Below are 18,522 nucleotides of genomic sequence, written 5' to 3' on the forward strand. Positions count from 1 at the left end.
TCAACAAAACACACTTTTTTTGTGATATATGGATGAATCATTTTAATAAAGTTGTATTTTTAATAAGTGTTAATCTGTGCAAATGGCAGCTTTTTTGTGGACGTTCTGCTGCAAAGATACTGTCCACACTGATGATTTTCACTTTGTATAAAATTCAGAGACATCAAACTGGACAGGATGTAGCAGATATTTTAAATTATTTTCATTTGAATTGAACTAAATCAGACAGTTTACTAACCTGAAAGCCTTTCAGAGATAACAACATTCAAACTAAGTGTAGAGCTGAGAGCAAACCATCTGAGCAGCAGCATCAGTCCAACAACAGATGATCTGGACCAGTGGTTTCATCTCTTCTTTAGAGGAACCTGCTCTCTGTACAACTGTGATACCAGGTTGTTTGTCTTACAGTACTTAAATCTGAAATGAAGGAGCCGCTCAAAAGGCTTGATAAGAAACACACAGAATATATCAGAGGTGTGTGACCAGCTCAGAGCTGATAAAGAACATGTTTATCAGGCTGACAGACGTGTATTTATTGTTAAACTTTAATTTAAGAGCTAGAAAACCAGGCAGAAAAAAGGAGGAACTCTAGTGTCACTGCAGCTGCAGCAGGAATCCTGACTGACCAAGGCTTCGTTGTTTTAGTTTAAATCATAATGCAGCAGTCAACAACAACTTTAACAAATAAACCTCTCCAACAGTTCATGTACCACAGCATGATTCCTCTTCATCACCTAAACATTTGATACAAAAACAGGGAGCAGATCACAGAGCAACTGTCCTGCTGCAGCTGTCAGCAGAATATAAAGATTTATAAATTGTTTCATTATCAGTGTTCTGTGTATTTCACACATAGCCACAGTGCTGATGGTGATGCAGCAACTGTGCTTCATCTGATCAGGATCCTCCTGGGTCCTGATCAGATGAAGACCCTCACCTGGTTGCTCTGGATGCAGAGGAGCAGCAACTGAACAAAGACTCAAGTTTTGTTCAAAATTAACACAAATGCTCTTAGTTCAAATCAATATTTTTTAATAAGTTTCAGAGAAAGGTGGGATTAATGAAGCTTTTTTTTACTTCTTCCCATTTCTTTTCAAATATGTTAATTTTGTTATCACTCTTTATCATTTTTTGTTTTGTATACATTTATGAAATAAACTAAACTAAAACTAAGCCAAAATTATTCAGATATTTTCATAGAAACGGATGTAATTAACTGAAATGATTTATTATTGTTGGATTTGACATGAACATTTACAAGTCAGTTCATAAAAGTGAAACTTAAATTAAACAAATAAAAAATAAACCCAGTTGTGAATGTTTCTACTCTACTAAAAACTGCTTCAAGCCCTTTCTAGGATAAAAACAGGACCGATGATGTTAACCTCACTATTGACTCACCAACAAAGTTGATTTTAGGGGTGCTGACTTTCTTCCCGGCTGAGGTGGAGCTGGCGGCTGACAGGCCCACCTGGTTCTTGAACGCAGCCGTGCCGCTGCTGACGATGTTGACGGGTTTCAGGTAGGGGGCGCCGGTGCTGGTGGAGGATGAGGAGGTGGCAGACAGACAGCTGGTGGTGCTGGAGCTGCTCAGAGTGGCTGCAGACGTCTTACTGGGAGCAGCTGTGCTGGAGGACAGCGTCTGAGTGGACAAGCTGGGCTCAGTGGAAGGAATGGGTTTACCCAGTTTGGTGTGAAGCTTCACAACCTGAAAGAGAARTTCATGCATTTCTGAGCGTTTTATCCAACGAACCAAAACTAACCCAGCAGACATGAGCTGAAAATAGTTTTATTTCTCCATCTAATCAGTTCACAGATGGTTTCATGAAGTGGTGCTGCTGGAGGACAAACAGACCACATCTCCTCACCCTGCTGAGCTCAGGTCACCTCACCTTCCAGTGTTAATGTCTCGTACCTTTTGGTGCTTGGCTCCTCGGATGTGAGCAGCATATGCGTCGGCGCCGGTACATGAGACATCACAGAGTTCACAGCGCAGCTGGTTCTGAGCGCTGCGGGCCAACACGCCTCCACTTCCACCGCTGCTGCTGCTCTGAGAAACCTTCAGGGCTGCTTCCTTCTTCTTGTGCTTCTGGCCTTCCAGGTGCTCTTTATAAGTCTGATTCAGAGAACCATTAATCAGTACATGCTCTATTTTTAAAGAATGATTTTTAGACTGCAAACCTTTAAASGTATGAAACATCATTCACAGCAGTGTGCACAGACATTTTCGGGGGCAGGTGCTCAAATGTAAAAAGAGGGCACCTTGTCCGGTGCACGGAATCAGCAGCTGTCCGAATAATGTAACATTACAAACACATCATGAACATTGTGCAAATTTATCTATGTTAAATCAGATTTTTTCCGCCTGATACAGATGTTTAATATTCATCAACACTCTACAGGCTGGTTTCTGTAACAAACTGGCAACAATAGAACAAAAACCTTTTGTAGTGTTTATAAAATAACTATAATCAAATTTTTACAACATACAATTTTTGATTTTTGATTTTTTTACCTGGATTACTGAGATGCATCAGGATATAATCAAGTTTATTTTCTCAAAATGACTAATGGCTTTTGTGTTCTGTGGAGGATCTTCCTTCAGTCTCTCCATCATAGAGCTGTTTCCATGATCTGAATTCTAACAATTCAGCTTCATCTGTGTCTGACGGAGGACGGCAGGAAAACATAGAGCTGCTGCTCTGCTGCAGCTAAAACACCAACAATATCAAATATGCGGGACTTTGTTTCAACTTGCGCGACGCCGGGACAAGACTGAAACATGTGAGACAGTCCCACACAGTTTGCCTGGGGCTGTAGGTAAATTACCTGCTGGTTATAACTGTCCTCTGTTGTGTGGATGAGAGAAGAGAGAGGAGCTGTTTCAGCAGCTCTCCTCCTGTCMGAGCGCGCAGMGCATTAACCGAGGGACAGCACACAGGAGCTGCGGGCGCGCACGGCACTTGTGTGTGGTGAAGGCAGGGTATGAGGGCAATATTATTATTAATAATATTAATGCTGTTTCCATTATAGTTGTACACTTAATAAGAAGTGCAACCAAGGGCGACAGATGGAGCATAAAAAAAGCGGGTTGAACAGGGGCACTTGATGGTCTGGAGGGAAAAGGGCAGGTGCTCAAGCACCACCTGACGTCTATCTGTGCACGTCCCTGATCATTCAGACATTACATTGCTCATATTTAACCAGTAAAAATGTCCTTTAACAACTCAGAAATAACCAGATGGATGATTTCTTTTCATTTTGTCTGAGCTCATAAATGTAAATGCTGCAGTCTGCAAATGTTTGTACAAGAAGAGACAGAAACACTTAAATGTCCTGTTGTCTTAATCTGTGAAGGATTTTAACAGCTGGTCTTCTTTCAGGTAAAACAATTCTCCTTTATAATAAAAAGAGAAGAGCATCTGTGGTACCTCATAATGATTCAGTAAAATATGGATCCTAACATCTGATCTACAAACATTTAAACAGCTGAGGTTTACAGTTTTACAGAAAGATGTGCTTAAAACTTTGTTTAACTTAACAAAAAACCTGTTTTATTTCCTCCCAACTATCTGAAATTAAATCAGTCATAAATCCATCTTGCTAATGTCGGCTTGTGCTCTGAGCGCAAAGCAGCAKAGGGTCAGTTCAACAGGCTCACTGTACGGCAGGCTGATAATGCATTTATTTAGCTTCGCCACTCTTACATTCCAGTTATCTGAAATTGTTTCATGACTAGATTAGACATATTAGTTATTTAGGAAAAAAATAATAAAATGTTTTCTTTTATTATTTTGTTTTGTTTTATTTACTTATTTTTTTTAACTTGGAGATCTTTACAACTTGAGCTTGTTTGTTTGTTGAAGTTGATTTTTGAAAATAAGGGGCACATATGATAGGTTTTTCTTCACTCAGCACCCTTTTAATTCAGGGTAGGATTTACTTTTTTTTAAATTGTGTACATAGATTGTTTTGTTTTTATAAATGAAAGAAACAAATAAATAGACGTCTTAATATATTTTGACAATTCAAAATACCTAGTTAAGATACCTCTAATTATATTCTGACTAGAATAAATAACATCAGATTTATCATTAAGTTGTAGGGAGACTCCAGTTCAAGATATCTTAAATGTATCCTTAGATATGAGATTCACTATATAAGATTCAATTAATGCAAATTGCAGACTTTCATGTTCTGTAAATTGTGTTTAAAACAAAGCTGCTGCTGTTGATCATTCTGTTTTTATAAGCAGCAAGGCCAGTACTCTAAGGGAAACACTGGAAAGGTCTCAAAAAAGGTTTTAGAAGATGTTTTTGATAAAACAATTGACTGACTGTTAGTGACACATTCTGCATCTGCTAAATCAGATGTCATAAATTATGTACCTCTGTATTACCATGTTAACAGTTTTGTAGTACAAATACAGTACACATTTTTCTTATATTTTATCAAATTTTGAACATTTTTGTTTCGGGCAGGTAACTTTTCTTGTCGGGCAGGTGACATTTTTCRTGTCGGGCAGGTAAAAAAAAACTTGTCGAACCCTGATTGGCTGATCCAGCACTTCTTATTGTGTAATCTGACACTGATGTAAAGCTGAGATTCTGAGGAACAGAAACCACTGTCTCCCTTTATCTGGGTGTTAAAACAAATACAAATGTAAAGTCTGATTTAATGCCAGGCAGTGAGATAAAATGATGTCTTTTTTTCTCCAGAGTCTGTAAACATCTGGTTTGAAGAGGCTGTGGTCTCCACCTGTGGGTTCTCAGTCAAAAACCAAGACCCTGATGGATCAAACCTAAAACTGGTTTGATCTGGTAAATGAACAAAAAGGGGAGCATTATAATTGTTCATATTTTACATCCAATCACTGCCAAAAGTACTTTTTTTGTTTGGGCTTTTACTAAAAACACATATTTTAAATCTTTTTTCCCCAATTTATCCAGAACTGGAAATACTAAAATCAGATTCCAGACTTTTCTTTTATCTCCCCGGCTTGTAGGAGCCCTGCAGACGGGACGTTGTGCTTAGTCACAGTTATTTCCTGCAACAAAACGTCTCTACAGACACTATGTGACGTCTACCTGAAGTGGTTTTAGTTCATAATAACCGAGATGTTTAACAGTTGTTGAGTCCTGCAGATACAAAGAATCAAAGCTTCTCTGTGAGCAGAGGACAGTGGACGTCCTGCTGACAAACACTGCGTGTTAGAACAGAGCTCACCTGGGGGCCGGCACAGCTGATCTTACACACATCACAGTAGTGGATCTGAGGGGGTTTAGGCGGTTGTTTGGGTCGAAGCTGTTTACTCTGGAAGGTGGGTTTTTTGGTGAAAGTGTTTCCTGTCCAGGCTGCTGTTGCTGCCACAGCTGCCACAGCTTGTTTCTGCTGCTGCTGCTGCTGTTGCTGCTGGTAGTAGTTAGAAGCTGCGGAGTACACAGCTGCTTCGTAACCAGAGTACGAGGTTCCTGAAAAACAGCAAACACGACAAATAACAGTCACTATAGGAACTACGTGGACACGTTTAGCCTCGTCTGCAGACCAAGGCAAACATCAGAAAAACCTGTCAGGAGAAACACGAGGAACTCATTTAAGACTTCACAGCTGAGTCAGACATTTAGAAATACAGGATGCATATAACCCCCCGCCTGAGAACCCACCAGAGTAGGTGACAGCATTCGTGCTGTACGTTGGGCTTTGGGAGTAAGATGGGACAACAGAGGCCGCAGCAGCAACAGGCTGGACTGTGGACGTCACTGGGAAGATGGAGAACGTGGACGAAGCTGGACTGGGAGCAGCTGGTTTTATCACGGTCACCTGCCGGGTCTGCTGGGTCTGCGTGTATGATGTCACCCCCTGAGTATACCCAGGTTTGGGAGCTACAAATAAAATCAAATGGTTTATGTGTGAACCATTAAATATCATGATTTGTTTGTAAGTTTGGTTTTATCCTCTGTGTTCGACAACAATAAACCTCTTTTCTGTCCGGACTCAGACTTTAAATCAACTGATCAACAATAAGTTCAGTGGAGTCGAATCTAAAGATGGTTTTTCTGCAAACAGTTGCTGAGTTTCAGTCTGGGACTGTGGTCACCACAGCTGGTAAATGTTCAGTCATTCCTGAGTGCATGCACAAGGAAACAGGACTAAAAGTGAAATGTTAAATGAATTTAAGCACCGACTGAAGGTTCAGTGTCAGTTTCTCCACAAACAATACGGTTAGAGGCATGTAAAGCCTGGCAGACCACCAGCCTAATAATACACAGGGGGAAACCCTGCATGTAAAGTGTGTTTTGTTTTCCTGTGTTTTGTTCTGTTACCACATTACCACAATGAATTTTAAACAAAACTTTTCAGATGCAGTTGAAGTTCAGACTTTCAGCTTTTTCAGTGGGTTGAACAAAATGACTAAATGAAAGCATTTTAAACACAATCCCTTCATTTCAGAGGCTCAAAAGTAATTGGACAGATTAAATAATTGTAAATAAAATGTTCATTTAATACTTGGTTGAAAAGTCTTTGTTAGCAATGACTGTCTGGAGCCATGAACATCACCAGACGCTGYGTTTCCTCCTTTTTAATGCTCTGCCAGGTAGGGCTGGGCGATATGGCAAAAAAAAATAAAAAAGTCAATTTAATTTTTTCATATCATCTGATTTCGATTATCACAGTTATTTTATTAAACTAAAAAGTGTGTTATTATAAAGTGAATGAAAATAATTTAACAAATAAATAGCTACAGAAATAAAAATAATGGTGTTATTTCACTTTCACTAACATAACAAATAGCTGTGGTTCATTTAATTCTTTTTGCGAGGTATTTAAAAAGGTATTTACCAAGAAAAAAACATTCTTCATGTGTAAAACATAGAATCTCATATTAATAAAGTTATCCTTTTGTAAAATAAGGTTTGAAATTGAATTTCACATTAAATGTTATAAAGAAACAAACCCTACAAACAGCAACAATTTATGCACACTTGCCAATTGAATAACATCTAAGCTCATTATTTACTTCTGTTATGGAAGGAACCCCCACAACCCCCTCCTGTTCACAGAGCTTTATCAAATATCAGACAAAGCTTTTTAATTTTTTCTAAGCACCTGGTTCTGCACACGACAAAATGTTGGATAAACTTCCAGCTTCTGAGTGTTCAGGAGTTTGCAGCATCTTTCGGCTGCTGTTTGTGATGAGACTCAGACAGGAAGTGGTCTTCACGTTTTCTTACACATCCAGCCYATCGTGTGTGGAAAACTTACAGAAAGTTTCTACTCCAGACAAATGAAGAACCGCTGGAACATTGTTCTGTCCTAAGCGTTACCCTAAAACTGCTTCATATTTTTGGAGGACGTTGCCATTTTAGCCAGTCTGTTAGCAGTGCATCGCGGCTCATTTTTCTTTTTTCTCTCTCTGTGTCGAGAGGGGGACACCCTGCGTGCCTGTTAGCAGCTAACAGCAGCAGCCGAAATACATCAGAAACTCGCCCAAATAAGCAAATTCTGTAAGAATCAGCATTTTATACTGGATTTGAATTTGTTTGTTCAATTCCACGATTCTGTATGTGTTTCTTTAGCAACTTACAAACAGAAGTGGAGCAGGTGAAGGTGGATTCTGAGTGGCTGTTGTCACGCACATTTTGTCATGTTTGATCGAGYAAAGAGGCTCACAGCTGATCATCATGATCGGCCTGAAAATGTTCTTGATCAATAATCACGATCAACTAATCACCCAGCCCTACCGTGCAGAAAAAACAACAAAGCCTAAAACAGCACAGAACTTCACTTTGGTCCAGGATGACAGCTTTGGTCTGAGAAGGTGATGTTTGAAAGGAGTAAAGGTCATACCTGTCTGGTAATAGGAGTCTGCCACACTGGGCTGAGGATGTGCAGCAGCTACAGCAGCTGTAGCAGTGGGCTGTTGGTAATACTGCTTACTGTCATAAGCTACAGCTGTAGCTGTGGATCGAACATATGAGTACGAGTCCTGGAAAGCAAACAAGTCCAACAGTTTGAGTTGATATGTTATTCTCCAGCTGTCTACAAATGATCAACAAACTTAGAAGCCTAAGAACACAGGCTTTGTCTTGAGCATTTCTCAGGGCTAAAGTAGATGATGGCAGATTTGTTCATCATTGACCTGATGTGACATGGGAATAAAACCAATGTACATCATCAGCTTGTGAGTACCTGATAGTTCTGTGAGGTGACTGGAGGTGGTGGTGGGGGAACCTCTGGCTGACGCTGGGGGTATCCATAATCAGTGGCAGCATGCGTCGTCTGATATCCTCCATAGGCCGCTGCGGTCGCTGCTGCAACAGCAACAGGCGCTGGCCTCGCCACGGCAACAGCACCAGCAGTGGGTGCGTAGGCCGCTGCAACGGTGTGTGCCGCCACAGGCGCCTGGTGGACTGTGTAACTGGCCACTGTAGTAGGGTGGGTGTAGGCTACCCCCGCTGCTGGCTGCTGACTAACAACACAACACAGAGAGAAATGTTCCAGGGTCATTATAGGAACGTTTCAGTCACATCACAAGCATTAGATTACAACTKTTTCAATTAGGGATGAATTTTATTTATTTTTCTCACACCCTGTACAAGCAGCTCCATTTGAGTACTTCCTAAATACAGAGTACAAATCAGTGATGTGTGGTCAGGTGAGACAGGATGAGAAACAGAAACAGAAAACTTATAACAGTAAAATAAACTAAATTGTTTGATTATTATTATATTGTTTTCTGAAAATATGAAGACATCCATCCAACTGGCCAATTACAAGAAGGGCTCCATTTGATTGGTGAAATACTACAAGATTCTGTCTGAGTGACAAAACTCAAATACATATTAACCCAACCATTTATTGTAGTTTATGCAGTTTTTTACGATATGCCTATTGTACAGGCTGTTATCACCATGAAAATACATGATATACAGTATTGTGCTGCCCTAAATAAGTACATAGTCTTCTGCTGAGGGCTTTCACCTGCAGTCTGTCTCAATGCTGTGCACACCTGCTGTCAATCAGACAGCATGACCCGCCCTGCTCTGCTCTGACTGGGTAAAAAGCTCACTGTCTTTATTGGTTGAAAGAATCATAAACTTTGTGTCATCATTGTTGGCTGAACTGCTTTAAGAAAACCAAAACAAGTTTTTTTTTCTCCTTTCATTTTCACAGATGACAAAAATCAGTCTTTGTGGCAGTGAACTTAAATTCCTGATTTCACTTGGAGGAGGGATCTGGCTGTCAGAAACAAAAATAGGTTGACGACCTAAAAGCCCTCATGTTGACCTCTGTAAGTATGGATAATTTTGAACCTCGTAAACTGAATCAATCAGGATTTAAACCCCACAAACCAGGAATTATAAACATAAATCTATTTACAAAAATAAAGTAGACTGTAGTTCAGTGTTTATGGCAGTTGTCATTCAACAAGAAAGTCAGTGGTTAAATTCCAACAGTATGCCTTCACATGTCAAAGTGTCAATGTGTAATACACTGACTCCCTCTTTAGCTATGGTGTGTTCCCTCAGTTTATGAATGTGATCTAAAGACTAGAATGATATATTAAGATTATCTTTGTAGAGATCAGCAGAGTCTGTATAAATGTGTGGCTGAATAAATGAGGACACAGATTGTAAAGCACTTTGAGTATCTGGTTGGAMAGAAAGGTTCCATGCAAGTATACAGTCCAGTTACCATTTAGTTTTATTTTACATCAACATAAAAGGTGACTTTTGTTCTTGCTGAAGTGGCTGTGTGATGAAAATCACACATTTTTGTTGAGAACCGGTTCTCCTCAAAAGCCCCTGGCAGAATACTTTTCTCACAGGGGTGCCAAAAATTGTGCAATGGCGAAGAGTTAAAGTGATCCACAGTTATAATTAGACATTATTTGATAAACATTTATTTCAACTGTAAACATAAATATTGTAGTTGCAAAACAACAACCAGGAGAAATCGTACAGCAACTTGTAAATTCTGCAGTGCTTCACTTTCAGAGACGGTGGGTGATGGAAGGAGTCTGTATTTTCTACTCTGAAAGTACTTGGACTTCTATAAGGTCTGACCCAGAGGACAAGTGTTGGATACTGTCAACAGCCGTACCTCACTGAGCTGCAGGCGACTGGTAAAAATGGTAAAAGGACTGTACTTATATAGCACCTTCCTATCCATCCAGGACAAAGTGCTTCACACTACAGACATTCACACACTGATGATGGCAAACTACATTGTAGCCACAGCTRCCCTGGSKCACACTGACAGARKCGAGGCTGCCATACACAGGTGCCACCATCTGACCACCATCAGTACGCAAGGTGGGTGAAGTGTCTTGCCCAGGGACACAATGAATGAGTTGACTGGACGGGGATCGAACCAGCGACCTTCCGGGTCCAGGATGACTCCCCTAACTACTCTACCACAGCCGCCCCAAACAGCAGAGGAAGCTGCTACAGCACCTGCAGCATGGTGTGATATGGACAACAAGGTAATGTGTATGGTTCAGTTTTTCAAGCTGTGAACATGAAAACAGGCTGGTATTTTCAAAAACAGCTCAGTATTCACAGAACTACAGTTAAAAGACTTGATCCATTTAAAGATCATCTCATGCAGGCCTGGAGTGGCTAATCGGGATGATCTGGACTTCTCCCGGTGGGCCGGACTGATGTTTGGGCCACAAGGGCCGGTAACGTGTTAGTTATTGATCAGATCACTTCTACGGCTTTCCCTGTATTACCAGCCATTTATATGATACAATGGCTTGCCATACCACCAGGGCTGCCTCCACCTCTCGTATTTTTTTCCTTTTCTTTGTCGTTGTTTTGCACTCTGACGTAACATGGCGCACGCAGTCAGTAGTGTTTGAAAGATGGAAAAAGCTAGCATGGCGTGGAGCCGGAGAAAGCTAAAAACGAGGAAAGCTACGGAAACTGATGCAGCTAAATTAGCAACTTTTTCAGTAAAAGGAGGTTGTTGTGGTTTGAGGACGATGGGACAGGTAAGACAACATGTTGAACTGTGTCCGCAAACCACCGTTAAAGTTAGTTAATTATCAAGTCAGTAACATAACGTTATGATGCAACACCACATAAGTGAGAAACTGTCTTGTAGCTTCTCAGTCAGAACCAAGTCAGAACCAAGATACAGAACCATTCTGCTCCAGAGCCCACAGGTCCAGAGTGAGCAGGTAGGATCACTCATTGACTGAATATTATTAGAATTAATATAATGATGAGTATGATGTAGACCTGCTTTAAAAGAAAAGTGTTCTGAGAGGGTTCAGTACATTTCTGTAACTGAGCTGATGGTCAGAAAGCTTTGTAAAAATAGAGATTTGTCCTAAGAATTATTTAAAAAGTGATTTAGTGTCAGAAGCAGAGCCAGGATCCAGTAGTGATGAGGGGAACAGGTGAGCTGCAGAGTGTGAACAAACAAATGTTAGTATCAATATAACCACTTTCCAAACAATAAAAACCTGTTGTGTTTTTACAATTAAAAGTAAGATAATAATATACACAAAACCCACAATTAAAAGGGAATAAGATGAAAGTAATATGAATCAAACCCGCATATTTTGACATTATGTATTCAATCAATCAATCAACTTTACTTATAAAGCACATTTTAAAAACCACAAGGGCAACCAAAGTGCTGTACAGTAAGACAAGTTAAGACAATAAAAGAAACATAAAACACAAATCAGGGTCACAGCAGGTGAGCACAAGTTGCCAATATGAAACAAAATCACATTGTGTTAAAAGCCAAAGAATAAAAGTGTGTTTTTAAAAGAGATTTAAAACAGGAAGTGATGAAGCCTGTCTGACACTCAGGGGAAGACTGTTCCACAACATGGGACCGACAACAGATTATGCTCTAAGTTTCTGCCTAGCTTTAGGGATGATCAGCAGCAGCTGATCAGCTGATCTTAGGGATCGGGGTGGGCAGTAGGGTTGAAGCAGCTCAGATATGGAGGAGCAAGATTGTTCAAGCATTTGAAAACAAAGAGCAGCAGCTTAAACTGAATTCTGTAGTGTACAGGGAGCCAGTGAAGGGATGCCAGGATAGGAGTGATATATTCACACCTACAAGTCTGAGTTAAAAGACGAGCAGCAGAGTTCTGCACAAGCTGCAGGCAGGAGAGAGAGGTCTCACTAATGCCAATTTACTGTGAATTACAATAATCGAGACAAACTGTGATTAAAAGCATGGATTAATTTTTCCAAATCTGATCTTGCCCAGATTGATTTCACCTTTGCTATTTGACGTAGCTGATAAAAACTCTTCTGAACAACACTGCTGATCTGTTTGTCAAATTTAAAATCAGACTCAAACTTCACCCCCAAATTGGTGACACAGTCCCTGAGATGGAGTGACAGTGATGTCATGTATTAAATGGTCAAAATGTGTTTTCCATAACAAATGTGCTAAAGATTTACAGATTATTTTTTATTTTGATACAAGTGCAGGTGAATTAAGGGAATATTATTTCTGATCATCTGGCAGCATGATGGATCAGTGGTTAGCAGTGATGTCTCACAACCAGAAGGTCCTGGGTTCAATCCCTGGTTTGGACCTGGGCTCTTTCTGTTTGGAGTTTGCCTGTTCTTTTTGTTCTCATGTGGGTTTCCTCCAGGTGCTCCAGTTTTCCCCACAGACCAAAAACATGTACAACAGGTCTCTTTAGGTCTGGGCTTCTTGTAAAATACATCAGCAATCTCAATGGGTTTGCTTGATTAAATAACAATAAATAAATCCATCTCATAATCTGATATTTCTTTGAAAGCTAGTCTTATGCAAAGAGAAAAAAGATAATGGCATCATTAGAATATTGTAACAAACTTGAAGCACAGTGGAAAAATGTTTTTATTCTTTATTCATAAGGATTAGATATCTGCAAACACTAATTTGCTTAATATTTGATATTACATAAAAATAAATTCTGATGTAAAGAATAGTGTAGAGATTTAACTTGTTCACATATTTGTAAAATCTTAGTTATGATGGAACTGTTTCCTTGTTGAAGAATAAGAGCTGACAGTGTTATTAGAAAGTCCAACACTTTTTATATTTTTTGATTGAATATTTTCTTTATTCCTTTATTTCACTGCACTTATATGAACAAAATATAGTCTAGATTCTGATATTGTTGATAAGGATATGTTTTAAATAATAATTGTGGAGATGTGCACTTACAGTATGTTGAAATAAATCTGCATTGTGAAGCAACACCACTTGCACTGAATTGGAAATATTTTTATAAAATATACTGAATTACAAGGCTTTACAGAATAGTGCACTATTATCGATTATTTAGAGGTTATAAAAAACACTTTAATAATAATATGTCGYRATCTATAGTGGGCCGGTCRGAGGCATCWAACTCCAGGGCTGAAAATGAGTCCCACTGCAGCCCTGATCTCATGCCAAAGAACAGATATTACTTCTCACTTTACCTTCAACTACATGTATTTTACTTATACACTGTGTACAGTTATCAAACTGTTTGGTTTATATGTAGTCACATGTTGTCACTGTGTAGTTTACTTTTTTTTATTTATGTCCCATGCATGCTAGCAAAATTTAGCAAAAAAAATAGTTTATATGAAAACAAATCTTAAAGCTTCAGTAGGTAACTTTTATAAAAATGTATTTCTTACATATTTGTTAAAACCATCACTAAGTTCTGACAGTAGAATATGAGACAGCTAATCTGTGAAAAGATAAAGCTAGCTTTATACTTTGAGGTGCACGTCTAGTTCCTCCTGCTGAATGACAAAAAAATTGCGCAACTTCCGTCTGCTCTCCCACTGCTATCCCCTGGTGACAGCCGTCCTGTGCATTGCCCCAGTCAGAACTCTGCGATGCGGACCTTGCAGCTCGAACCGTGTGATTGGGTAGAACTTCCTGGATGTGTTTGTTCATGAGGAGCACTGCAGCTGCTGCAGCACTGAGGAGCAGGACTCTGATCAGCTCTGCCTTCTGCAGCTTATTTTGATTTTTTTGTCTGAAGTCTGAATGATTTCTTTTGTCTGAAGCCAGTTGTTAAAAGCTAGAAGAGCAGTTGGTTTGATCCTGTTGAACGTGAGCACATAGCTGATTTTCACGACTTTTTTCCATCACCACCGTCAAAAAAATAAAAGGTTTTCCACGGAGGAAATCATATCACTTACCAGGACAGCACTGTAAATAAAAATTGGTAAAATTAAGGCTAAATTAAATTAGTGCTGGAAAAGAATTCAATATTGTGATAGAAAAGTTTTATTATTATATATATAGTTAGTGATAATTTAAAAAAAAAAATTGATGTAAGTTACGTTAGTGTGTGATGACGTACACCACATGCTCAACGCTAGTGCTCAGGGCTAACAGTCTGTTTACACCATGCTAACAACACTGCAACAACAAGTTACCTCCAACACAGTGGATATCTGCACCGAAATGAGCTAATCAGCTGTGAATGAACAAACGACCACAGATGGAAAAACAAATAGAACAGAGATAAGATAGGACTGCAGTAATTCAGCGGTGTGGTGGTGCTTCATGTAAACACGAAGCACTCTAAAAAGGTTAAGCCCTCTTTCTAAAACATCAACATCTCCCTGTCAGCAGCTGTTGAGCCAAATGAAGCCAACGATGCAAATAGAGATGGGTACGGCAGGCCAATATGACATACAATCGGCCTCACTATACTTGCATTCCAGATATCTGAAATAGCCTATATGCCATGGACATCGGGCCCAGCACTTGATGCCACTCCCAACACTTCCGGTTCACGGTCAACACAGTGTTAGCGAAAGATTTTTTCATCCGACAAACGACTCTTAATGATCTCCACAGTACAGAATTAGCATATTACATGTACCAACATTAACACAGGAGACATATAGGTCCAGCCAATTGGAAAAAAAAATCACTCCAAAGCGGATTAAAGCCATAAAAACAAAGGAAAGACGTTCATGTTTATGGTTCCATAAATTAGCCTTTTTCACTATTCCTTGGCTGCTTGTTCAGTGTATTTTTCACGTAGAGCTGTGACACTTATATTTTTGGAAAGAGCAGAGTCTGGGCTTTAAATCGATGGGCTACTTGTATGGTTTGGATCGGTTTCCCCGACGTTAGTGAACTGAAAACATAATGATTATCAGGCAGAGGTTCTGCTGCTCTCGGTGCTCGGGGGGAGGGAGGGGGGTGCTCGTCACTTGGCTTTAGTCTACGCTGTAATATACACTCTAATAAGGTTTTACTTTTGCATAAAACAAACGACAAAGTCACATAAAAACATTTCATATAACACAAACGCGCGCGCACACACCTACCTTTGTACCGGCTGCTGTGTTAGCTTCCTGCTAGCTGTCATGTGGAGGAGGTCTTTCCTCCCTCGTCTTGGCAGTAAAAGGGGATAAATGTACATTTCCCTTTTGTAACCGTCTTCTCATTTCTGATGCTGACTCTTCAATATCCTCAGGTTAGAAATGCCAATTACAAACGCAAGCGTGAGCTTTTAAAGATAAGTTTTCCCTGCTAGGATCCACTGCTGTCACCTCCTCATCTAAAGGAAAATGGATAAAAACTAACTACTCGATCGTACCTGCTGCTTAGTGAACACAACGACACACAACAGAACTCACGTTTTATACCAGTAGATCACAGATGCTTTAACTTTTGTGACTTTTTCACGGACTAGTACTAGCAGCTCACGCTAAAAACATAGGCAGTAAGCAGGGAGTGGAAGGGAGGAGCGTGGCTGGAATTTTACCGGAAATACGTCATTAATGACCGTGGCATTTAGGCTATTGGTTTATGATTAGAGTTAGTTAATTAGGACATCTCTAATTATATTTTGACTAGGCAAAATACCTATTTGAGATTTGAGAGAAGTTTTATTTTTTTCTGAATTCRGACCACCCATTAAGGATTTAGAGGTCATCAAAAGTTGACCCTCACTGTTGTAAGTGCAGCATTACTTCATACTTAATTACTTAACACACAACACACATGGACAATGCATTTATTGAAGTGCCTACTTCCAGCTCTTAAAATTTACATTTTTTGTATTATTGCCATTCTGAATTTCACTGAAGAATATCAAAAGTGGTTTTCTGTCACAAAAATTATCATAATTTTTGCATATTTTTGTTAATATTCAGAATATTGCTCAGAATATTCAACCTACAGATTGAGTTTTTTACTACAGATAAAACTGTATTATTCTTTGTCATTTTCACATTTTGCCTCTGAAGAAAAAAAACTGTGTTAACAAATGAGAGTTTGGTGAATTTTGTGTATACAGGTAGGTGAAAACAAATTAAAATCACATATTAGGCTGTTAAAAAAGGTATTTATCAAGAAGCTTTTGTTGTTGTGAACATTGTAAATTATACCACAATTCTCAAATAGGAAGTAAACAACTGGATTAACAATAAAATGTCTGAATGTTTTCTCCATGTAGCCCTGTCAGGTAAGACCATTACTAATAAAATTATTTTGTCAGCTCTGATATTTGTATTATATTTTTCCTGAGTCAGGAACAGATCTAACTAATTCTCTGCTCCAGCCCTCTGATTCATCATCCAACCCTGAAGTGTGACAAGATTCCCAGTCCTGTAGGTGGTAAACCAGTCTTTGAGCCGCTGACCAACAGCAGGTTCTGACAGCTAGTTTTACTGGTTCTGAACAGAATATTTACAGACTGTTTTTTTTTTTATTCTCCCCTCCACACAACAGCCTCCTTCAATCACCCAGACGTACACAGCAGTGTCTACATCTGATGTTTGTGGTTAAAGACCTGCAGAGTCCAGCTGGTTTGGTGTTGAATAACTGGTACAGTTCCTGAATCTGACCCATTTTGGACCGAACCAAACCTCCAGCTGCAGCAGTCACAAAGGCCCCCCTCTCCCAGCAGGAACAATAGGATCTACAGCCTGTACAAATTACAAACTGACCACACAGAAGAACCAGACAGAACCAAATGGATCCAGACCCCTCACCTGTACTGTGCAGCAGCTCCGTGAGTAAACCCAAAGTAGTTGCCGGTAGCCATTTTGGCATCTTCACCGAGCCGGCTGGGCACTGCGGAGGACACACAGGATGAGGCTAAGCTAACCGATGCGGAGCGCTTGATYATTAGCCTCACTGTTGATAATAAAACCCTTCCAAACGACTCGTTTCCACATACATGATGCTAAGCCTTCTAACGGTACTCACCATAGGTGAAGGAGACAACTGGGCATATAGGAATCATTGGTTTCGTATGTTTTATCGATGCCTCGATGTACACCAGCCTCTTAATATTACATGTCGCACCCGGAAATGCTGTCGTTGCGCATGCGCACTGCGAGCCGTGGGAAGGCTGGGTGCGGTTAGTGCGTTATGATGAGGCGATCTGTCACCTGCATGGATCAAAACTCACAAAAAATGTAACTAAAAAAAAGTAACAAATTTAATTAACATTTAAAAAAAACAAAGCCAGCCTTTATTTCATGAAATACATTTTAATAAAAGTTGATTATCTAATGAAACCAACACAAATTCATATTGAGATATGTTTATGCACATTTTTAAAGGACAATGAAAATATTCATAATAAAGAATTGTATATTTCACATGTTGCAACGTTATATATATATGTATCTCTTATTTATTCATGTAGATACTATAATGTTTTATTTATTTATTTCATTGTGAACACTTCATGTTTATATTTGTATATATTCAGTTCAAGTGATTTATATGACATCAATTTACAACAAACATCACCTCAAGGCACTGTGAATCATTTTTTATCATAAAATGTTTATAACATCACATATGTCAAGCAACACCAAATCAGTAAAAATTATCAGCAGATTGTGTTGAATCTTAACTTTGTCACATTTTCCCCTCCTGAGCAGCAGATTGGTGACAGTGGGAAAGAAAAACCTCCAGCAGAACCAGAACCAGGGACCATGCAGCTGATCACTCACAGACATAAACAACAACAAACTTCTCAGGTTTATGTGCAATTTATTTTCAGGAAGTGCAATTGTAATGACATGTGGGTAAAGACATGTATGTACTGTATATGTGTGTTTATGTGTGTATTTTTATCTTATCTTATCTTATCTTATCTTATCTTATCTTATCTTATCTTATCTTATCAGATTTTACTGAATGATGTTTGTGAGGACAGGAAAGACTGACTGACTTCTGGAGTCACCACAGTTCAAGGGGTCAAAGCAGTGATTTTCAAAGTGTGTGGGGGGGTGTTATTTCAGAGAAGTTTGATTTAGGTTTCTGTTCTTATCAACAGTTTGATGAAAACATTTTTCAGTGGGAATATAGTAAAAAGTCAGAAAAATATTTAACATCAACTCTAAAAGTTGATGTATCTTTATATATACTCACTGGCCACTTTATTAGGTACACCACGCTAGTAATGGGTTGGACCCCCTATTGCCTTCAGAACTGCCTCAATTCTTCGTGGCATAGATTCAACAAGGTGCTGGAAGCATTCCTCAGAGATTTTGGTCCATATTGACATGATGG

General features: G+C 39.3%; 1 protein-coding gene across 1 annotated transcript; it reads right to left on the bottom strand.

The window, feature by feature from the left end:
* Window positions 1-1,401: 1,401 nt before the first annotated feature.
* On the bottom strand, window positions 1,402-17,327 carry LOC106531769 (zinc finger RNA-binding protein; the record flags this gene model as incomplete). The annotated part of the gene is given in 8 exon segments (XM_014027690.1): window positions 1,402-1,708; window positions 1,916-2,116; window positions 5,227-5,471; window positions 5,664-5,882; window positions 7,849-7,987; window positions 8,191-8,470; window positions 16,986-17,067; window positions 17,203-17,327. Coding segments are annotated over 8 exon segments (1,510 nt in total), but the record flags the coding sequence as incomplete, so codon positions are not given.
* Window positions 17,328-18,522: the final 1,195 nt, after the last annotated feature.

The sequence above is a fragment of the Austrofundulus limnaeus genome, unplaced genomic scaffold (assembly GCF_001266775.1).
Source record: "Austrofundulus limnaeus strain Quisiro unplaced genomic scaffold, Austrofundulus_limnaeus-1.0 Scaffold672, whole genome shotgun sequence".
Taxonomy (NCBI): domain Eukaryota; kingdom Metazoa; phylum Chordata; class Actinopteri; order Cyprinodontiformes; family Rivulidae; genus Austrofundulus; species Austrofundulus limnaeus.